This window comes from Equus quagga, chromosome 14 (assembly GCF_021613505.1).
Source record: "Equus quagga isolate Etosha38 chromosome 14, UCLA_HA_Equagga_1.0, whole genome shotgun sequence".
Lineage (NCBI taxonomy): Eukaryota > Metazoa > Chordata > Mammalia > Perissodactyla > Equidae > Equus > Equus quagga.
This window is the reverse complement of record NC_060280.1, coordinates 45713269-45737819: the sequence shown is the minus strand read 5'-3', so window position 1 is coordinate 45737819 and position 24551 is coordinate 45713269. Positions and strand designations below refer to the sequence as shown.

Sequence of the window (24551 nt, the reverse complement as noted above, 5' to 3'; positions counted from 1 at the left end):
TAAGAATTGATGCCTTTATTATTTCAGTTGATGTTCAGTGAAACTGGGTTTTGTTTTTGTTGTTGCTGTTTGCTTTCATTCTCTCTCATTTAAAAAATATCCTCATGAATTCACGGCTTTTAGTATATTCAGTGTGTGTCAAGTATTTTATGCTCAAACTTTCCCATCTTTGGCCAGAGGATGACTCTCCTGTTGGCTCCTATGTCCTCTTGGCATGACCCACTGGTCTTTGGGAACCTCCCTGTTTTCTGCTGCAACAAGACGTCTCAGGCTCATCCTGGAGGTTTCCTGCCTCAAACCTGGAAACATACATTCCTCCAAAGCGCCATGGTTTCTTTTTCTTTCTTCTTCTTCTTTTTAAATCTAAGTGCTTTCAAAAATCAGTTTTATTGAGGTACCAAGGGGTTAGGATTTCAACATATGAATTTTGGGGAGAGATAATCCAACCCTTTTTCCTGGGGAAGTTTTATGAACAATGTGAATTGTTTAACTTACCAGATTTTCCTTTCAAAATTGGCTACCAGAATCAAACTTGATAAACGTTAAATTAGAATTTGGATGAAAGAATATAGTGAAGTAAAGATAAGGAGCAGGAAAAAAAAAGACATATCTTAGTGACCTATTATCCACACTTACAGTAGAGGGACCAAAAATTTCACTGTTACAGGAATCTTGGTAAGAACTCTTAAAACTTTTTTGAAACTAGCCAGAGTATAAAGAAATTAAGGGTGGGTGGGGAAGGAAGAAAGGAAGACTGGCAGGCAGTCAGGAAGAAAGGAACAAAGGAAGGAAGAGAAGATGAGAAGGAAGGAAGGAAAAAGAGGAGGGAGAGAGAGAGAGAGACTGAGAGGACCTAATGCTAATCTTGGCTGTTGGGACACACCTAACTCTTAGGCCCAGTGACACTGCATCCTACCTCTTATGTCCCTGGATAATTAGTTTTGGTATATTTTTCTTTTACCTTTTCTCTTTATGTATTGTAATACGGTGATTTCTTTAGGAAACAGGTAACACTCTTAAATAAATATATAGGAAGCCCAATTCGAGTTTCAACACCATCCCAGCTGCAGGGGAAAGCCTATCCTATTTGTTTCAGATTCTGAGAAGCAATCCTTTCTTTCCCAAGGTGATTTTCCTATGTTCTTTTTTCGTTAATCTTGCTTTTAAGATATAATATACATAAAGAACATAAAACTGAAGCATACAGCTCAATGATTTTACATGCACTACACACATGTACACATATACACACATACCTGTGTGACAACTACCCAGATGAAGATATAAAACCCAACAGTCTCCTTCATGCCCCTTTCTAGTCAATAGTTCCCAGAGGAAACCACTATTCTGACTTGTGTCTCCCTAAATTAGCTTTACGTCTTTTTCAAAATCTATACACGGATTCCCCAGTATGTTCATTTTTGTGTCTGGCTTGTTTTCGTTATCATAATGACTGTAAGATTCATGGGTGCCATGTGTAGCTGTGGTTCATTCTTTTAAATTTCCATGCAGCATTCCATTCTATGAATCTACTACAGTTCATCCAGCCTCCTGTTGATAGACATTTGAGTTGCTTCCATTTTTAGGCTATTATGAATAAAGCCATTACAAACATTTTTTCTGTCATTTTGAGTGGCACCTCATCTATTATATAGGCACCAGAAAAAAATATGGGTTTGTTATTTAAGAGATCTCCTTACCATTTTACTGTCAAAAGGGCATCTGAAAGGTAAGAAAATAAAGACTAAAAGTAACTGAGACCTGACAAGAAATAAAAGATATGAAAGTACTTTGATAAGTCAGGCAGGATGTTTTCATAGCATTTATTGTGTTTGCCATACAGATATAGCACATATTTATTATATGCATTTTTTAAATATAGAAAAGTATAAAGAGGAAAATAATTCTCCTCCCCCATCCCCATGCCAAGACAACCAGTTTATATTTTGGTATTTAATGAACATACAGTATATATAAACTAGGATCATATTGTAATACTATTTGTATTCGATTTCCCCATTTGATATCAGCTTTGTCCCATGCCATTAAATGCATTTTGAAAACATGACTTTAATAGTTTCATCATATGACCAAGCAAAAGGATCTGTAGTTACTGATGATTGGAATTCTAACGATGGCCAGGTCCTGGACCATACCACGAATAGAGGAAACCACCAGTCAACAAGCCCTGCTCATGCACACAGTTTTAATCAGCATTTTAGTTCCTTAGTTATCTTATTTTCGTAAGAACACTTAACATGAGATCTACCCTCTTAACAGATGTTTAAGTGTACAAAACAGTATTATCTATAGATACAATGTTGTGCAGCAGGTCTCTAGAACTTATTCATCTTGTATAACTGAAATTTTATATTCCTTGAATAGCAACTCCTCCGTTCTCCCTTACCCCAGCCCCTAGGAACCACCATTCTATTCTTTGCTTCTATGAGTTTGACTATTTTAGATACCTCATATAAGTAGAATCATGCAGTATTTGTCCTTCTGCGACTGGCTTATTTCACTTAGCATACCGTCCTCCAGGTCCATCCACGTTAACCTCCAATCCCCTGGTGTGTGTGTGTGTGTGCATGTGTGTAGACAGGAGTGTGAATCTGGCTAAAACATTCCCAGAACTAAGGAGACTGGGGCTTTTGAAATAGACGATGTTGACTCCCAACTTGATCACCCTATTTTCATACAAAGTCCTCCTGGTCTATTCCTTCTGGAGTGTGACCTTGCAGATTTCTATCAAGATTAGGAAGAGAGTCATCTCAGCTATGAGGAAAATCTAAGGGGTTCCTATTTGTTGTGTGGACAGGAGGAGGTGGAAATAGTCCTTAAAATGCCAAGTTTAGAAAAACTGGATGCAAAATGAATGCCCCTCAATAGGACAAGATTAAGTAAACTGTGGTACTGAAATATCAGAGTATATTATATGGCCTATAAAATAGTGATTCAGATAAACATATATTACATAGGAAAATGGTCATAATGTATGCCTAAGTAAAAACATGCAGGCTATAAAATATGTGTAACATGATAGTGTTTTTTTTTTTTTTTGAGGCAGATCAGCCCTGAGCTAACATCTGCTGCCAATCCTTCTCTTTTTGCTGAGGAAAACTGGCCCTGAGCTAGCATCCGTGCCCATCTTCCTCTACTTTACATGTGGGACGCCTGCCACAGCATGGCTTGATGAGCGGTGCCATGTCTATACCCAGGATCCGAACCAGCAGACCCGGACCGCCAAAGCAGAACGTGGGAACTTAACTGCTGCGCCACTGGGCTGGTCTCATGACAGTATTTTTATTAAAAAACCCTCTTCATTGTACGATTTCTCTCTATATAAATATTTTAGTTATAAGACAAAGGATATGTTAATAAAATAAACCAGGGGATAGACTTTTTTTAAAGACCAAAAAGTTGTCTTTTCAAAAAAATTTTATTCCGTCTCATGCAGTAAATAGGTTTCCCAAGCGTTTTGGCTTTTTATTTTCTACTTCTAATCTTTTAATCTATGTAGTTCACAGATACTTTTGCCATGACTATTTGGCCAAATTAGGCAGTGGAGTGCAAACCCTATGACACCAAGTTATCCTAGTACCCTGGAGTACCCTAGTATCCAGCATAACTGGGGAAATTCAAGAACTCTGGGGCTGGGAGCATAGAAAACGAAAAACGAAAGTGAGCAATCTGCAAACATCTCCAGGAAAAAAAGCATTTTTGTTTTTTTCCCGACCTCAGAAGGAATGCTTCTAGTGTATTTCATCAAGTATTAAAACGGCTGTTGGTTTAAGATTGTTATAGATTTTTATCATTTTAAAGAAGTGTCCTTGGGGCTGGCCCAGTGGCCATAGTAGTTGGCTTCTCGTGCTCCAATTGGGCAGCCCAGGGCGTGTGGTTGGAATCCCAGGTGCAGACCTACACACTGTTTGTCAAGCCATGCTGTGGAAGCCTTCTCACATACAAAATGGAGGAAGATTGGCACAGATAGTGAGCTCAGGGACAATCTTCCTCAAGCAAAAGGAGGAAGATTGGGAGCAGATGTTAGTTCACGGCCAGTCTTCCTCACCAAAAAAAAAAAAAAGTTCTTGTAATCCTGGTTTTCAAAGAGTTTTTATTAAAAAAATGCTTATTGAATTTTAAAAAACAGCTGTATCATGTAGTAATTTTTAAAATCATCCCCTACATTTGGCATTTAGATGGTTTCAGTTTTTCACTACTATAAATAATGCTAGCACGAAAAATCCTGTACATCAATCCAGTTGGGAAGATGTGCAATGGAGCGATGAAGAACAAAATTTAACCACAAAAGGAACCAGGGCCCCAAAGTGGAACAAGGACAGAAACCTTAGCAAGGAAACAGTGCCAGGAGATGAGTCCTTGTTGGCGGCGTTAGGGGTGGTCAGGAAGAGGAAGGCTGCTGCGGAGCACCCAGCCCAGACAGCAAGGCTGTGAGTAAACAGTGGGGAGCTTGTCTGTTGAGCAGGAGGCAAGTGGAATTGAGGAAGGAAATCCCTGAGGGTATGTTTGTAAAGTCACACTGGGAGTTTAAGTACAAACAGGATATCATTTCTAAGGGATAAATAAAAGTCAACAGTCCCCACCCACTGCACTTTTTGTGTGGCATCCTTACATGCAAAAAAGTTGAGAGTAAGAATTTTTAGAAGGTTGAGATTTTAGATTTGTAAGAATAGTAAGTGCTTTGCCCAACTCTAGGTAGTTTTTAGTGTTATATTTCTTGACTGATTTAAGATGCAGTCTCTCCAATTTTAGCTACTGGTCAGCAACACTGTTTTGAAGTAGCCAGTCAGTGATGAGAGAGTTCCATAAATAAGATGGCGCCTGGAATTGGCTTACTCATAGACTCTCTTCTAGTGTGCAGTAACTAAATGGAAATTTTTATATTAAATCTGGAAAAGTTTGGATCTTGACTCAAGAGATTATTGACTGTCACTGTGTAAATATTTTTAGGTAGGGAAGAGACATACCCAGTCGACAAATCTTTGTTGACTTGACTTGATTTATTACATTAAAACTCAGAAATGAACTTGAAATGGAGAAAGTTTTAATATGAGCTTAGCTTAGAAAGGAAGGAAAATAGAAGGTGTGTAACCAGAATACTAGGAAAAAGAACATTTTAAGAGGAAGGGGGTAAGTATATCACAACAGTTATGTAGAAAATGAAAAATTGGAAAATCCCAAATGTACAGAGAGGAGCAATAAATGCAAAAATTTAGTACAAATGTATGAAGATTTTTAAATTTAATTATTTAAAGTTATATTGTCATGAATGGTAAATTATATGATGTTATGTTAAAAGGGATGATAAATATATATACTATACAGTGTGATTTTAAACATGTAAAGTAAAACATGCATAGGGAAAAAATAACGATATATCAACATGTTACCAGTGGCTGTTTTGGGGAATTAAATTACAGATGAATTCTTTTCCTTTAAATTTCTTTATTTTCCAGTTTCTCTAGACTGCACATATATTACTTTTGACAATTGATGGGGACAGAAAGGTCGAGTTTTTTCTTTCTTTTTAACCCAGCAGCATTAGTAAAATCCTTCTTTAGATCTCTATACATTTCCTGGCTCCTTACTATTTAGTGGACAAATTCTAGAGGGGATGAGCTTTATCAATGCTAGCACTGAAATGATGGTCTCTGAGTCAGAGACTTTTCATCTATGTCATTGATTTATGAACCTTTACCTATATTTGGATTTATTCCTTTTTTTTAATGGATGAGCATAATTATACTATACTGAGTTAAAGTTTATAATATTTACCTTGAAGTAGACTCAGTCAACATGTCTTTGTTTTATTATGTTTCACATATTTAACAAAATAAACTGAATTAGAAGCCCAATGTATTCCAAGTCTGATAACCAAAAATATAATATTTTCCTTCATTGTTTTCAGGTGCTTAGCAAATTTTACCAATAATCTTTCATTACTTTGGATTAATTTATAGATAGGAATTAATACCAATAATAGGAATTACAGACTAATGTACTTTTTTTTTTTTTCTTAACACATCTTAAACTGTGAGACAAGCTTGGATTTCTTCTCTGTTTTCAGACATCAGGAGAAAGACGTTTCTTCTCAATGGAAAAATTTATTGATTGTATCCTAGAGTAAAGAAATATGTGACAAAATAAGTAGGCTTTACTTTGGGGAAATGCTCTTTAATCCCAACCCCATTTAAGTCTAAATTTGACTTAATGTTCCCAATAATACTTCATTTGCTAGAGCAGAATGTAAAAGCCATAACCCCTGAGATCCAAGTAACTGGAGAAACCATAGAGTATAGTGTCTGGACAAGCAGCATTGGCATCACGTGGGAGCTGGCTGTAAACGCAGAATCTCAGACCCCACTGCACACCTACTGTATCAGAATCTAAAGTTTAATAATATGCCCATATGATTTGTAGGTAAAGTTTGAGAAGGGCTGGACTAGACAACTTTTTCTTGTTACATACCACAGAATAAGAATGAAATGACCACAGTAAATGAATAAAATCTGTTAGTATGATGAAAATAGTAGATGCTTTGCAGTTTCTAACAGAAATGTGTTTTAGAACTACAATTACATAATCATGATTCTGAATGTAAACTTTAAAGGATGTGTATTAAATGTTGGAAGAGTCACAACTACAATGATGGTCTTTTTCATGAGAAAGAGGAAAAAGCACAAGTGAATAGGAAGAAGATGACAGTGAGGATTGACCGAATTATCTGTAAAGCATACTTTACAGGAGAAGTTCCTGGAAACACTGCAATCCATGGAAACGTCTCTTTAAAAGCATCAGTTCCAAGCATATGTAAGATATATGCACCTTTTCATGATTCAAACACTAGTGTCAACAGGTTCCCTTGATTTTCCCTGTACTGTTTGCAATCTGTTTAATTTAGCAGTCTCAAGTAGGGAAAACCATATACTTCTGTGGAGGGGGGGACATATTTGGGTTAGCAGCAAGAAGATTCTGACCATATAGTATGCCTTCAACACATACCTCCTGGCTCATCATTCACTGGTTATTCTTGTGACAAAAAATGATTGAGCACCTGCTGTGCCAGGCACTGTGCTAAGTGCCGGAAACACAGCGGTGAGTGAAAGCAACACAGGTCCTGCCTTCATGGAGCTTCTGATAGTGTATGAATTACTACTGAGGAATTTTTGAAAATTATCTGTGGATTTTGCTCATCTATGATATTTCTGTGCCTTGCATCTACCTTTTTTCATTGACGATGAGAAATGTCTGATTCTTAGTCTGATTCATATAAATTGATCAGTTGTGATTTGTGTAGCAGATAGTAGCAGTTCATATGGCAAAATGCAGCTGTAATTTACAGAGATGAAGCAAGGATATAACAACAGCTACACATTGTAACATGATCACTGGAAGCGCTTGACCTGGCCTCCAGATAGAGGGCTGGAGACTACTAGGAAGGCAGTGTGGATGAGCAACACTGAGCAGCAGCCATGAACAAGCCTCTCCTAAATTGTATGGATGCAGGTAATGCAATTATGGTCAAAATCAAACACACGTTTTCTTATCATATGTCCCCAGTTGATGAATTGAATCATCTATTGGACTTTTATGTCTTCAAATGAAAGTAATTTGTTCTTCTAACCAGTCTTATAATAGGGCATTTAGAAAATCATGCATCTTTAAAATAAATTGCTTTGGGAGTTTACTTGGAATGATGGATTTACCCACTTTTAACTGGGACCTGACAAATTGAACGGAAAGTTGAAATAAACAGCCCCCAGTGGGCAAGTGTCCCAGACTTGAGTTGAATCAACTGTTACTGCAGGACACTGATATCTTTGTGGATTTTGAGTGTAGTTGGCTCCCAGGTTCCTAACCCTGCATTCCCATAGCCCTGGTATTTGTGCCTGTTTAACCACCACCCACGACTGGTTCCAGCCTTGTCTAGTGACTGCATTCTCTGCCATGATGGCCCAGAGGTTAAGAGCATAGTCTCAGAAGCCAGATGGACAAGGTGCATAGTTCTGGCCTCACTACCTCCTAGACATAGGATCTTGGGTAATGTAATGTCTCTATGCCTCAGTTTTCTCTTCTGGAAAATAGAGATTAAAACTCTCCTTTCACGTGATCGTGTGGATTACATAACTAGATAAAGCACTAACCGCCATGCGCAGCACATGGTAAATGGTGGCTCCTCCTACTTTATTAGTGTTAAACCCAGGTCTCCGAACTGGTTCCTTTTTGCTACATGAATCCCCTTTAGTAACATTTTTTATTATTATTATTTTTGTTTACCTTGCATCTCAGTCTCTTAGTGGCTGTATTTTCTCCCTACTGAATTCATATCCCAGAGGCTGTCTCCCTGTCGACCATCCTCCTTTGTGGCACTTTTTCTGAGCTCTCACTCCACTCCAGGTTCAACAGACTCCCCAGCTCCTGAGGACTGTTTGCCTCATAGAGACAGTAGTAACTAGTGGTTAAAAGTCACTGTAGACTGGCTGCCCGGGTTCAAATCTCAGCCCTTCCACTCACTAGCTGAGTGACTCTGGGTAAACTATTCAACCTTTCTGTGCATCAGTTTCCTCATCTGAAAAATGAATTGTGCCTGTTTTATGTGATTGTTATAAAGATTTAATAGATTATTATAGTTGAAGAGTCTAGACTAGTAAGTGCTATATAGTGTTTGCTATCATGAGTCATGTCTTGGGTAACAATACGTAAGCTTGGCACTACCACGCCTCCTTTCTCCCCTCAAGGTAACCTCCCGCTTGTAGAGCTATTTTTAGGATTTGCATGCTCAGTTTCATGTCCCTAGACTATCTGGACACTGCTTGTGCTTCCAGGTCAAGACCCCTGCCTTCTCCACATCCTGCCACAGATGCTCCTGGAAGACACTGTCTATGACAGTGAGGAATGAGTAATATTTTGTTCCAAAATTTATGTCTGTGAGAAACAGTACACTGGGTCCAGCCTGGCAGCCTCTCACCTAAAATAGGGTGAAGCTAAGGGAACCAAGCAAAATAGTTGCCTTCTTCTTCCTTAATTCCCTCATCTCTCCTTCCTCATTTCCACTGGTAAGCAAAAATCATCCATCTGGAAGCAAGGACAACGCAAAATTCCTCCCCCACTGAGGCTGACTGTGTGCTAGAAAGTCTTATGCGGATGAAAAGTAAAGGAAAGAGTCGGGAGTATGACTCAGAGTATGAGCTTCTATTGTATCCACGGGATAAATGGCTTAGCTGAGCTGTTACTGTTTCAGTTCCACGATGAGGTCATGTGGCTGAACTAAAAGTACCCTGCGAAAAGCAAGTCAAAAGAAGATTGAATTGTGACTGAGAACTTTAAATAAAGCAGACGCTACTGGTTTGTAAACTGTCCAGCACCCTCAGGGACTTCAGCAGAATCAAGGGTATGGGGGTCTTACTTCTCAGCCCTCCGTGCCTCGAATAGTACTTGGCTTGTGGCAGTAAACTGTTTCTGCTTGGCAGTCCTGGCTTCAAGCCTCCCACGGGGAGATTCCTTTTAATGCTCCAAATCCCTTCCAGGGCCACTGTCAATATTTTCAAAAGCAAGATGATGATGATTAGCTTATTCTCTTTTTAGCACAAAGTGTTTGAAAAGTATTTACTTGGTGATTATTTTTTCAGTCACTTGGGTTGAGATTTACTTGGTTTGATTGATCAAACCACCCAAGGTCTTTATCATTTGTTTAATCTTTTATTGCAGTTCATTCATTCAATTATTCCCTATGCAATTAAACCTCTACAGTGCTATTAGATCATTTAACTTGTCCCTAAAGAAATAAAGGAAAATATAGAAACACAGTATGTAATGAAACACAGAAGGATCAGGAATAAATAACATATAAATACACAGACTTCATTTAGTCAACTTTATACGATTCTGAGTTAATTCCTAGAAGTGCAAATATTTCCAAAGATATTATAACCAAAAGTTACTACAATAACACATCCAACAATCTTCTAAAAGCCATAAACTAGATGTTATTTAATCTCCCCTTGAAAGAAACAACAAATTTACTGGAAAACACCATAGCAAAATATTTGGAAAGTGATACCTACACATTGCTACAAGGCAAATTATAGTCTTAAATGCTGATACCATTCAGTAAGTCCTGGCTTAGTAATGATTTGCACTGGGCTGTCCTCCATATCCTAAAATCACTTACTTAGGTTTTGAGAGTCAGTCAACAAGCATTTGGTGAAAATCTATTGTGTAGAAAACTGTGACCCACGTCAAGCAAGGTTATTCAGGTTAGTGCCATAAGTCGTTTTCCCCATTTTGAAGCTGCAAATTTCAATGCCGAGTATTCTCCACAGACCCAAGGCTGCCCACTGGTATCTGCACTGACATTTGATCCCCCATAAAGGATTCCATACCATGTAATGATTAGGGGCACAGCCTTTAGGTTCAGAGGGGATCTGGGTTTCAGTCTCTGCTCCACCACCTACCAATTATATGACTTTGGGGCAAGTTATTTAACCCACTATGTCTCAGTATCCTTATCTTTGAAATGGGGATAATAATATCTACTTTTTACAGAGGCAACTATTTTTCTTGTGCAAGCATGGACTCAGATTCCATTTCTAGAGGCACAGATGCTGAGCTGACTCACCCAGCTGAATGTCAATACTTACCTCTCCCTCCCCACTCCTGAATGGAGTAGCTAAAACTGTCTGTCAAGGTTAGTTTCTTTCCTCTTCTTCAAAGACCTTCAAGGAAGACTCCAAAGTCTCCTTTTTTCAAGACCTTACAAAGTTTAAGCTGTTTCTTGTATCTAACCTAAATCTTTCCCCACCATTCCAGCCAGCTTTCTCTTCTTTTTTCCTGTCTAGTGATAGAAGAGGGCTGCTTCCCCAGCCCCAGGGTAACAGACTCTCAGATTTAGGAGTCCACAGACATTTATTAAATACCCACGGTGCACAACACCCAGTAAGAGATGAACAAAACAGATTTAGATTTGTTCCACATGGTGGGAAGGTCTGGCAAATGGAAAGCAGTTTAAAATCAGGAGGCAGAACCATGTAGAAAAACCATATTAAATTAGCTAGAAGAATTATACTAGTCTAATTTAGTTGTGCCCTTCAGATGCAATCACAAGAATAGCTGGAAGGTTACAATTTAATAGGGGAAATACCTGAATGTAAATGCAGATGCTCAGAAATGCATGAAAAAATCCTCAAAGCAAAATATACATAAGTATTTACTTTACTCAGGGATAGAGGCTGCCAGAAAAAAATAGCACTTTGATTTGATATGATGTTTGGGTGAAGAAGTTACAGAAGGTGATGCGTTCAACTGGAGAAAAAGAGGTCTGAAGAGAAGCATGCATGCCCTTTGAAGCTGCTGCTTCTTTAGAGAAATCCGACTGCCTCAGCCCTGGCATGCGCAGTCCAGGAGAGGAAGGAAGACAAAGGTGCGGCAGGGCAGAGAGACCTCAGAGCTGGCATGCCTAAGCTAAAAAGGGAGAGGGCAGCAGGCACAAAAGAGAAGCTAAGAGAAAGGAATTAAATCCTTTCTTGAAGCTCAAAATTTTCTAGTGTCTTCTTCTTCTTCTCTCCTCCTTTCTCATGCTCCCAGCCCCTTCTACTCAGAGACCTTTTGTGTGTGTGAAGAAGGTTGTCACTGAGCTAACATCTGTGCCAATCTTCCTCTATTTTATGTGGGACGCTGCCACAACATGGCTTGATGAGCAGTGCTAGGTCCGCACCAGGGATCCAAACCTGCGAACCCCAGGCTGCTGAAGTGGAGCACATGAACTTAACCATTACACCACTGAGCTAGCCCCAGTCAGAGACTTTTTTAGGTGTGTTTTTATCCTGAGTTTTAACGTTACTAAACAAGGCCTCAATGCTGGAAATTTTAGCCAGTGGGACCTGGCCTGCTCTTTCAGGGAAGAGGGGCTCACACTTCAAAAATATTCTTGCTCCCTTCAACTGTCTCTAGACTGTGAATGATGAACATCAGAGCTTGAAAAGCCAGTTTAGAGCCATTTCATCTGTGCTCCCTTTGTGTAAACATGGTCAGAGATTTGACCAGAGGAAGAAAAGTTTAAGTAATTTAAAGTCATGTTTCATGACTTCTAGGGCTCTGTAACTATCTTGACGTGCCTTTGCTGTCTAGTAACTTCCTTGTATATTGTAGGTACACAAAACATTTTTGTTGAATGAATTAATGAATAACAAATGTAACTACACTTGCTGAGCAACATTTTACATTTTCTGAGTTGGTACAAAACATGATAAATAAACCAGACTCAAAATTAAGTTTCCGTGCAATAAGGCACATATAGACACAAATTAACGGATTTGGCAGGACGCTTCTGAAATTCACTGGGAAAGGAAATATTGTGTAAGAGAAAACTAGTAAACTTCATTAATCAAAGTTTTCATGACTACTATAGCCTCTGCAGGTTTTAGCCAGAAGAATACAAAAGCCTTTGCAATTTAAAAACATTAAAATTAGAACATTAATTTATTTCCACAACGTCCTCTTTAGAAGTTCTTAGAAATGTAGAAATAGTTTTAGGATAAATGGTAAAATGAATGCAATAGTTCCATAATGAATGTCTCACAAGCTTACTTCTTTTTAAAAAGTTAAATCTTCAGGGAATCACTAAGAATATGTGAATGATGATGTTAGCTAAATTCTTACTTATCCAGAAATTTCCCTAAGTTACTCCAAATTCCATTTTCATCTGACAGAAGATCTGATCAGAAAATTGCATTGCTTTTTTTTTCAGGATGATAAAAACCTTTTCGTATAGATCCCACACCCGTCCTTATCTGCCAGGAATGTACAAAGCCTCTGAAACCTGTTCTGCCTCAAGTTTGAACCTAAACTGAAGCTGAACCTGGAGACCATTGGGAAAACTTTGTTTTTCCTTACTGAAGAGAATACTATTTGCTACCAATACAATTTCAAATCTTTTTTCCTCTCAGACCACATAATCTTAAAGAGAAATTATATAACCCAATGGCTAAGAGCAAGGACATCAGCTTCTGACAAGCCTGCATTCAATGTCAGCTATTCCACTGTGTGACAATGGGCAAATCTCTGTATCTCCCTGAGCCTCAGCTTCCAGATCTGCAAAATGGGAATAAGAAGAGCACAGGGCTGTTGAAAGGATTAAGAGAGAGAATTTGTAAAAACTGTCATGTCCAGAAGACACACTGTGAATGAGAGCCATAATAGTAATAATTCTTATATTATCATCATCATCATCATTACATAAATAGACACTGATTACCCACCCCTACCCCTTGCTCCAGCATCCAGTGCTCCTCACTGGGCCCACATGTCTCTGCATCATGAGCCTGGAAGGAATAAAAAGCCCAGGGAAGAGTGGGCTTAGAGGCCTGGCAGCCATTTCCCTGTGGTCACTGATGCCATTCCCTAGACCCAGGTATGAGGTGCACAGAAACAACCGCCTGGGACATCTTGGCCATTTCAGTGTCTTCACAGCTCTTTGTAACTGTTGTCACAACATGATCACAAGACCAGGTGGGACAGTTCCTTCAGCTGAGAGCCCCAGAAGACTGAACAGCTCTTTTTCCCTATTGCCACCCAAACAACAATATTCCAAAAGATATGTAATGTTCACTGTGTTAAACATCCATAAAACCTAACTTCTGGTTCTTTGGATTTTTTACCAATTTCATTCAACCGAAGGAGAAGAAACTTTTGATCTTTTACCAATTTCATCCAACCAAAGGAAAAGAAAAAAAGCACAGAAATAATTGAAGTCCACTGCTTCTGGGTATTTCCATAATGGTCATCATTATCTCAGTCACAAATAAAATGCACTATAATTTAAGTTGCTTAACTTTAGGACAAATCTCCCTCTTAATAGATGGCATAAGCCCTTTGGTAAGTTGACCCATACTTTGCTGTGTGGCCCAGTGTTTTGATCCTTGCTCAATGGTTGAAGGGAAATCCAGTCTGGACACTTATGGAAATTTCACCTTCACCAATCAGATTGTTGTGAGAGCATGTGGAGTTGATTGTTTAAAAATTTTAAAAAACCCAACCGATGCATACATAGCTACACAAATATGCTTGGATATACGTGTATACCTTGAGGTCCCTAGAATTTAGATAGTCTTGAGTATATCTAAGAAATAGTATATAATGTTTATCTAAGTCACAAATTCAAATATGTGTACGGAGAGAGGCCAGGCAGGTAACAAGTAAGTATCACAGGCCAGGGTAAGAAATAATTGGCTCTCTCAGTCTTTTATTTATTTTTATTTTTTTCATGAGGAAGACTGGCCCTGAGCTAACATCTGTGCCAATGTTCCTCTATTTTGTATGTGGGATGCCACCACAGCACAGCTTGATGAGTGGTGCTAGATCTGGGATCCGAACCAGTGAACCCTGGACTGCCGAAGCAGAGGGTGCAAACTTAGCCACTACACCCCCAGGCCAGCCCCCAGTCTTTTATTTTTTTCCGTATTTGTCAGAGGTATGGATACCAGAGAAATACTTTTTCCCTATTTCTACCATGAAAAGAGAAAGTTTGCAGTGGACGTGTGAACATAAATAGCTTGGGTTGTGCCCCACTTGACTGGGGAACTTGGTGTGCAATGGTTCACAGTAGAGTGGGCAGGCCAGCAGGGGCAGCACAACCCAACTCCAGCCACTGCTACCAGGTGTGAATATCAACTCTGCTGTCACATCTTCCTTTCTCCTCCCTCCTCCCTCTGTACCCAAGATAATCCAGAAATCTAGACTTGTATATAAAAGGTCCTGATTTTTAAGATGTTGACAACTGGTTCATATATTTAAAAAATACAGGGGCTGGCATCCCACCACTGGGTATCTATCCTAAGAACCTGAAATCAGCAATTCCAAAAGTCCCATGCACCCCTATGGTCATTGCAGCATTATTCACAACAGCCAAGACGTGGAACCAACCTAAGTGCCCAGCAACTGATGATTGGATAGCGAAGATATGGTATATAAATACAATGGAATACTACCCAGCCATAAAAAAGGACAAAGTCATCCCATTCACAACAACATGGATGGACCTTGAGGGTATTATGTTGAGTGAAATAAGCCAGACAGAGAAAGACGAGCTCTGTATGACTCCACTCATAGGCGGTAGTTAACATATAGACAAAGAGAACTGATCGGTGGTTACCAGGGGAAAGGGGGGGTGGGGGGAGGGCACAAAGGGTGAAGTGGTGTACCTACAACATGACTAACAATAATGTACAACTTTAATTTCACAAGGTTGTTAACTATCATAATCTTAATTTAAAAAAAATACAGGGGCTGGCCCTGTGGCTGAGTGGTTAAAGTTCCACGTGCTCTGCTTCAGCAGCACAGGATCCCAGACCTATACCACTTGTCAACCCATGCTGTGGCAGCAACTCTCAAACAAAATAGGGGAAGACTGGCACAAACGTTAGCTCAGGGCAAATCTTCCTCAGCAAAAAACAAAAACAAAAACAAACAAAAAACAAGGCAGAACAAATAAGTATGTCTATATGTTTGCAAGATGAATCTGGCATATTGATCAACAGTTTGGGATCCTGAGCCAAACTTGAGATACCCATGGCAGCCTAATTAGATGTGAGACGTGGTGATCTGGAATGGGTATGGAAGATGGCTCTCTGGTTTTGAACTTGGACATTAGGCCACATCATTCAGTGGGATGGGTGACACACACGCAGGAGAAGGTAGGGGAGAGGTATGAGTTTCATTTTGTATGTATTGATCCTGAGTATTTATAGGACATCTGGAAGAGAAATTTATCCTGGAGACACACATTTCAGAGGCATAGTAGTGAGGTAGCAGTGGAAACTATGGGAATAGCTCAGACAATCCAGGGAGAGCTAATGGAACAAGATTAGAAGACTGTGGGTAACACCCCCGTAACATCAGTATTTGGGGATGGGGTGAGTGAAAAAAGTTCTTAAGGGGCATGAGTAGGAATATCCAGAGAAGTAAGAGGAGAATGAGGACATTTTAGTATCAAGGAATTTGAGGAAGGAATATGGTTTAGGGAAAGAGCCATCAACTATGTCAAATGTTGCAGAAATCTCAAGCCAGCCAAGGTGGAACAGTATCCACGGGATTGGGCCATAACATGTCACTGGAGACCCTATGGTGAGTCGAAAGTCAGTGGGATTTGGGGTCAGACCTGAACTTAGAATCCAGTTTTGCTACTTATTAGAATCCAGTTTTGCCACTTAATGTATAACCTTAGATAGTAAAAACCTTTCAAAATCTTTCTACTCATCCCTAAAAGGGGGATCATAATACCTATATCACATGGCTTTTGTGAGAATTTGTGGTAAGCAAAATAAACCCCCTGTCCTCAGGTAGCTTATGTTTTAGTGGGAGAGAGAGTCAATAAAATTGTATACAACTAGATATATAATTGCAGGTAGCGATAGAAAAAAACAGAAAGAAGAAAGTAGTATAAAGGATTAGAGAATAACTTGATGGGGGGTAGTGTCTATTTTAACCTGGTAGAGAGATTACCTCTGAGAAGGTGACATTTGAACTGAAATTTGAATAAAGAGGGAGGAAGACATTTGATGGTCTGGGGGAGGGGTAAAGGTCTTGAGGTGGGAATGGGTTTGGCATTTTCCAGAATATCAAGAAAATCTATGTGGCTAAAATGGAGTGGGAAAGTATTGGAGATGAATCAGAGAGGTGAGCAGGCCTTATGAGGAGATTGAAATTTAGTCTGGGAACAATAAGAAGCCATTGGAGAGTTTTGAGCATGGGGCTGATGTGCAATGATTTGTGTTTGTAAGAGATATCTCTGGTTTCTGTGCAGAGAATAGACTGTAGGGGACAACAGTAGAAGCTGCTATAGGATGCTCCTGCTAAGCCTGTAAGAGATGATGGGGGCTTGGGCAAGACTGTAGTTGAGGAGATTTAGGATATATTTGAAACGTAGATTCAACGGGATTAGCTGATGGACTGGATATGAAGTTTGAGGATTTGACTTCTAGGTGTTTGACCTAATCTTTTGAGTGAATGGTGGTGCCATTTTTTGAGCTGGGGAAGATCTGTTGAAGAGTAGGACTTTAAAAGCTGGAGTACAGACCAAGAGTTCTGTTCCAGACATGTTAAGTTTGAGAGGCCTATTATACATCCAGGTGGAAGGTTAAGAAGGCTTTTGGGATTTGAGGGGGAAAGCAGAGGCTAAAGATAAAAATTTTGGAGTCACTAACGCAATAGGGCTAGATATGATCACCAAGGCAGTGAGTGTAGATAGAGAAAAGGCCTGTGACTAAGTTCTCCAAAGTTTAGAGGCTAGGAGGAAGGAGAGTGAGCAAAGATAACAAAGAGTGGTACCAGCAAAACCAGGAGATTGGAGCATGTGACCTGGAGGCTAAGCTGAGAAAGTGTTTTCGGAAAGGACTAAACAATTGTGTCAGACGCTCCAGAGAAGTTGAATTCGATCAGTTTGTGGATTGGATTTGACCTTCAAGATCATTGGATTTGACCTTCAAGAGGAAGGTCATTTGCAATCTGCAAAAGAACAGTTTCCCTGGACTTATGGGAACAAAATCCTAATTGAAATGGGTGAAGGAGCAAATGATAAGTAAAGAGTGGAAACAGTGGGTGAAGCATGTCTACTCTTAACATCTGGGAATAGGTGCTATGGAAGCCATTCTAGTCCCCCAATTTTTGTGCAGAATTCTGGGTGTATGTGTCAAGTTGTGCTTTCCAGGAAGACAAGCCATAGCTTTCATCAGATATTTAAAGGAGTGTGTCACTGAAAACTCTGCACTAGAAGGTCCAGTGGCTGGCCCAGAGCTGCCAATACTCTAAGATTAAGCTGGAAGAGTGTGGGCCTCTCTAGGGACTAGTTCTCTGTTCTGGCCAAGCACATGGGGTTTCCTGCCATCAAAAAAAGAAGGGGGGCAGACGGAGGGGGGGGGGGAGGAGGAGAAGAAAAGAAAAAGAAAACAATAGGTCTCTATTTCCCATAAATAGAGCCCTTCAAAACTGAATACAGAATCTATTCTCAGCTTTGAAAGGGTTTTTGAGTCTAAAATAGCACATCCATGCGACCTCTGGTGGATGTTATAAAAATGCAGCCCAAGCATTCTCCATTTTACATGAGGCCTATTTGCAAAGATTGCTTAGAAAAATGAATTTTTATAAACCGAATATTTCCTAATCACTTAGATGGTCTCATAATCAAATGTACCCAATAAGAATAACACAACACCCAACTAGTAGGTAAATTATAAATTTATAAGCATATAAAGGAAAGTAAACCCAAAACAATATAGACTTAAAATAATTTTTTTTAACCACCAGAGAAATAGTACGTATAGGCTGGGTTTCAGAGAAACAATTTAGTAGGTCATTCTGAATCCATTCATAGAGTTCAAACCAGACTTCAAACATGCCTTGAAGACATTGTAATGAACACAACTGGTGATTTTGCTGGTCTTTCCTCTTGTAAAAATGGGCCATACGAGAAGGCCTAAAAGGTGTTTCTGTGGCTGGTTTTGAAATATAAAATGTCAAGGAGTCTGAAATAATGCACCTCTGGGCCTGCAGCATCTGCTCTTAGGAATCCTTAGAGAATTGGGCCCTACCTGCCAAGTATTCAACAACCCTCCTCAGAAACTGTCAAGTTCTCTGAGTATCGGAGTCGTGTCTTACAGTCCTTTCATTTCCTCTAGCAATGCTGATACCCAAGAGGGTTGCAATAAAAACCTGATGATATGAAGAGCATGAAACATGTTCCTAGTAATCATTGAGAAGGAACCACGAAAATGAGGGGCTCCAGCAGCTTCAAAATAACATCTGCAAGAGATTCTGGGGTTTCTAGAGCATATATCTTTTCTCAAATGAACCATCAGTGATAGCTATCAACGCCCAGACCATATAACTCATACACTACGTGTATGTGGGATGAAATTCTTGGATGATTTGACCTACTTAAATGACTTAGATTCTTCTGGGGCAGTGATTTGCGAAGTAGGGTCCCTGGACCAGCAGCATCAACATCACCTGGGAACTTGGTAGAAAGGCTAATTCTTAGGCCCCATCCCAGACCTTCTGAGTCAGCTGTTCTAGGAATTGGCCCCAGCCATTTACTTCTAACAGGCTCCCAGGTAATTCTGATGAAATCTAATCTTTAGGAACCACTGTTCTTGGTCATACTTGTATTGATGAAGATCGAACATGTTATTGTGGTTTTCAGGCACTTGGAAAAAATTCTGCTTGTCATTAAATAGAAATAATTCCACCAAAAATGTGGGACAGCAATGTAGATACTGATAACTAGCTCATTTTTTCTAAATATAACAGTTCATTTGGACATAGGCAAAATAATCATAAAGCGAGCTCAAGAATTTCCCATTTTTCTTTTGATAGTCATGGTTTTGTAATAAATAAAATAATCTCTCTGCCATCAAATAGGCAACTTCATATCCGCTTCACAAATACACTTCATTTGTTGCTGAGATTACCTGCAGGTGGATTTTTAATGAGGCATTCATCTCTCTTCATATGAAGTTCTTCTTCCAGCACTTCCTTAATTCTCTTATGTGGCTCACAGTATAAAAATTTCTTCCCTATAAAGACATTAACAAAATTGGTTACTTATCACAAATTCTGCCCAACCTTCTAGCCATTATACCTACATGAATAGCTATTTTTTAAAAAGGTGTATCCTTCCATACAAATAGCAGACGATTCCCCCTGCAGACTCCATTTTGGAAAGATCGCTTCCATTGTAACTTTCTGTTCTTTTGGGACTTCACGCTTTCATATAATTCCTGAACTTTTGGGGTAACTTGTGGACACCTCTTTTAGGTATTATGAATAAATATACGGAGTTTTCTTCGTTAGCTTCAAGAAAACTTTCATTTAATCAATAAATTCTTATTAGAGACCTACTCTGTGCCAGGCTTTTGGCAAGGGGCAGAGGACACAGCAATGAATAAGAGAGATGTGTACAAGGAGCCCACAATCCAGATACATAACATAGAACAGCCTCAGGATTATTTAATCATTTTTAGAGATTAGACCTGAATTGTAACAGTAAACCACTGATGGACATACAACTTTTTCCTGGCCTCTAAACCTGGCCCTATAGGGCATCCCTGCTATGGTGGAGGACTGGATTACTTCTTCTAAATAACCTTAGCTACACTTCTTCTGCTCACCCAACGGAGCTCTGTGCTATCTGATCCTGGTTGTCTCTCCAGTCCCTCCTGTTAGCATCTCTCTCTTGCTCTCTGGGCTTTATTGTGGTCCTTCTGCCAATTCCCACATTGAAGCCTTTGTACATTCTATTTTCTCCATCTGAACTGCCTTTCTCCTAATTTTTTTTTCCTAGGGTAACTTCTACTCAAATTTCAGGTCTAGGCTTAAATGCCAGTTCTTTAGGGAAACTTTCCCTGACTCCACAATCTCGAAATGTCCCTGGTTACTTTTTCTCATAGCACTCTCTTTCTCCATTTCATTTATTGCAATTTGTGTAGGGCTTCACTTACGTTGTATACAATTATTTGTGTCACTATTAGCTTAATATGTCTTCCTTACCATAAATACCATAAGGGCAGGGATGTTATCTGTTCAGTTCATCGGAGTCCTAGAACAGAACTTGGCATAATAACAGATGCTCAACAAGTGTGTTCAAGCGAACTAAGCACTGTTAAATTAGACGGAGCTCAAGGACTATTCCATGTGTATGTCTGCCAGTGCAGCCTTCTGAATGTCAGGGAACCAGTAGTTCCAGTCTCAGTACTCAAAAGCTCAATCCAAGGAACCATGAAAAACCTAAACAACCAAACATTTTTGTCATGTAAGATTTGAGTTTAAACTTACAAAGATATGGCAGATGTCTCATCTTTTCCAGACTAACCAATAAAGAACACGAGTGAATCAGTTTGACTTGCACACAGACAGACCCAAATGAGGCAAGATATCTGCTGCTTCTGGCTGTGGGTCTGGGTCATCACTGGTCATGAAGACCCAAACATACCCTCAGAAGCGGACAAGGTAGAATTAGATACTTTCTTGGTCTCATTCTTGTTTTCCAAATGTTACGCGTCATAAGAGAGAGGAGTGTGCGTCAGGATTACTCAAGCTTAAGTGTGGTTAAATCTTGTTTTGTTAAATCATGATCTTTAGGCAGAAAAGGTTCTAAGAAACATGGCTAAGAAGGAAGAAAAGCCTAGAACAGGTCAGTAGAAAGGAAATCTCTCGACAAATTTCAGCCCTGCTTCTATGGGAATTTACAGAGAAAATCACTGATGGTTTTGAGAAACTGTGAAAAATGAGAGAGTAGTAAAAAGCTAGTAGAGGCAAGTATTAACTGCTCTAAAAAAGAAAAAAAGAAAGGAAAATAAAGAAAAAAATCTATGAACTCTAACAGAGCAGCTTGATGTTGATTTTCACCAGCATTTTGAGTGGATTGGTCAACATTTGGCTTGTGAGTACAGACAATGAGGAGCGGTCATCACTAAGTGTTAAGGACTGCTAAAAACAATATTATTCCAGACTGAACTGCTTTCTTTTGTTAAGAGCTAATAACAATTGCTATAATTTATTGGACACTACCCTGCCCTAGGCACCTTACATATATATCTCTCTTTCTCACAATCACCCTATGGGCCGGTACAATTATTCCTATTTTGTAGATGAGAAAGCAACTCCCAGAAGTCACAAAACTAGTCATAAAAACTAAAAGCCATGCCTACCTTACTCTCCCAAACCCAAGTTACCAAACTAGCTAGATTAGGGAGATGTTATAGCCACAATGTATCTGCATCTGAGCAAGGCATTCGATAAAGTGTGTTTGTAGGAGGCAGAATGGCCATGCCAAAGATGCCCATTGACAGATCAGGGGCTTCTAGAGACTCTGCTTGGAACTCCTTGGATCACCATCTAATTTGCTCATTTGGATATAGGAACTGCTGGCAAACTCACCAAACGTGAGAATGGCACAAACTTGATGAATGGTTAACTTGCTGAATGGCAGACTCAGGACTCAAAAGGCTGCTTCTACATCTGGATGAATCCACAGGACGGTATTGATGAGGATAAATACAATGACTTGTGTTTAGGATCAAATAGATGAACTACATAAGTATAGGATAGAAAAGGCCCTGATCAAATGTTTTCAACAGGACAAAGGGGGAAAGAGAAACTAAGGATGTCATAGACTGAATTTATTATATGTGTTAATAATATAATGTGTCTGCCAAAACAGCTAATGTAATTCTGGAACTAATAAAAGTATAACGTTCAGATCAAGGGATGTTATAGTCCCATCACACTATACTAACCTGATTGTACCTAGAATACCAGATGTAGTGAATTAATAAACTGGAGAAGGTTGGAAGATGTCAGCCAGCATGGTGAGATTGCTACAAACTATTTTAAAGGTAACACTGAAGTTTATGAAAGGTTTGGTGGGTGCTCAAATAGCTGCCTTTATGTAATTCAAGGATGTTTCAATGGGAAAGGACAACGCTTCGATCTGTATATATTTGAGAGCAGATCCGGGAGTAGAAGCTGTAGAGAGACTAAAGACCTTTCCCAAAAACATTTGAAAATTGAGTGAGTACTTTGTGCCAGTGTGAACAGCCTGCCTCTGCTTAGGCTGAGGCCCTAAAAGGATGTTCGCAGGGAGGCTGAGGCCAGGACTCTTTATATGCCCCACCCTGACTTTGCCAGTTTCTGAAAGTTTGGACACCTGCCTTAATTCATTACTCACTTCCTGGCAACCTGCCCAATGCCTGGCATGCACTAAGAACTCGATGTTTATTGAATTGATGAGTGAATGATTAATTCCACCTTTTACTCCTACAGCCACAGGAATAAAGAATATTAAATTCTAGCATCTTTAATGGAAAAATTCCCAGATAGAATTTTAAGTTGGATTAAGGAATTAATTATACTGACTACTTAAATACCCTGAATTTAGTTGCTCTAAGGAGGCCCTCTGCGTGCTGTTGACAATAATAAAAGGAATGAAGTCTCATAATCAGTCATACCGGGGCTGATGCGGAGGAAAGAGGCCCTTTCACCAGGAGGAGCCATTCGGCGGCTCCCTGAGCAGGTCTCCCGGAGGGAGTTGAGCGGCTTCAGAGCAATCCTCCCTCCTGCGCCTGCCGAGCTCAGAGGGAGTCCGAGAACCGAGGCTGCTCTCTTGAGAGGCAATCAAAGAGGCGCTCAGAAAGGCTGGAAACCGCTCGCCTTCCTCTTTGGCCTATTATTTTCACTGTCATCATTCCTTGGCACCTACTGCAGACCTGTGAGGCACAAGGGGCTGTGAAAATCTGTAAATTCATGAAACTATCGGATGAGCGCCGAGACCTGGCGCGAACTCGAGTTTCAACCATCTTGGTTGTAACCGTGGACCAGAACTGCTTTCACTTATTTGAATATTGTCTGTTTGTGTATTTGTCAGGGCAGGAAGGAAACAGCATGTGTTGAAATGTGGCCGTAATTGTGAGATTCCAAAAGGATCAGGTAATAATTTATGGACTGAGAGTCCAAGAGATGGCAGTTTAACTGTTTTAAGTGTTTCTCCAGCACTGACTGACTGACCGTGGGCAAATCACTTCCTTGCCTCTAATCGAGATCTTAGTTTCCTGTTCTGTAAAATGAAGGAACTGGCAAAAATTAGCTACGGGTTTCCATATGTGTCTGTGTGTGTATAAAATTTATAGATATGTTTTATAAATTGTTATAAATTTTACATTTTAATATAAAGTTTACACATTTAATTTTATAATAAATTATATATTACAAATTTTCATAATTTTATATTTTTATAAATATGCATTTATAAATTTTTTTTCAATTCCTCCAGGCCAATGCCACTACCAATTAAGTTGGAGGCTACGTGGGCTCAGGGAGCCTTTTGCGAAGGAGGGCTTGGGGAAATGAACTGGACGCCTCATGCCACAGTGTCATCGCCTCTGCCTTTGTCAAAACAGCGGATCCACGCCCCCGCCCCCACCCCCACCCCAAACCTCCGCGGCTTCCGCCAGTCCCCGGTTTCCCGCAGCGCCCCTTTCCGCGGTTCTCCACGCCGCACGTCCCCCCGCGTAGGGCCCGCGGCTGGCGGGGAACTCACACTGTTTGCGGGACTCCTGCGGGCCGCCGCCGCCGGGCTCCCCGCGCGCCCCGCTCCCCAGCCCCGCCGCCTCCGGCGCCGCCACCGGGGTCACCACCACCGCCTCCTCTCCTCTCATGTCGCTGGGGTCTCCTTCGCGGCCCGCGTCGGGGTGGCCTTCTCAGCGCCTCCGCAGGCGGCCTGGGAACGCGAGGCGTCTCCAGTTGCCATAGTGACCGCCGGTCCTCCGGCTCGCAGCGGCTCTCAGCCGGCTTCTCCCGGGCCTCGGCCGTCCCGCGCGCCCAGTAAGGCGCTGGAGTTAGGGAGCTGCGATTACTTACCCACCGAAGCAGAGGGTTTTCCATTAACTTTCCGTTTATTGCTCCCTCCAACTTCGCAGGAGAGGCTTTACTATTCCCAGGTAGGGAAACAGATTCAGAAAAGCTAAGGAAATTGTGTGAGGCCA

General features: G+C 40.3%; 1 protein-coding gene across 2 annotated transcripts; it reads right to left on the bottom strand.

Moving 5' to 3' along the window:
- Window positions 1-5449: 5449 nt before the first annotated feature.
- On the bottom strand, window positions 5450-24267 carry C14H11orf97 (chromosome 14 C11orf97 homolog). 2 transcript variants are annotated; one of them, XM_046638066.1, is made up of 4 exons: window positions 24107-24267; window positions 19482-19586; window positions 9428-9553; window positions 5450-6139 (listed from the first exon to the last, which is right to left on the bottom strand). In XM_046638066.1, exons 1-4 carry the CDS (start codon window positions 24222-24224, stop codon window positions 6126-6128), a joined length of 363 nt encoding a protein of 120 aa, XP_046494022.1. In that variant the 5' UTR covers window positions 24225-24267; the 3' UTR covers window positions 5450-6125. The 2 variants fall into 2 exon arrangements, with proteins under 2 accessions (XP_046494022.1, XP_046494023.1); XM_046638067.1 differs by lacking the exon at window positions 24107-24267 and adding an exon at window positions 23019-23270.
- Between the last annotated feature and the right edge of the window lie 284 nt (window positions 24268-24551).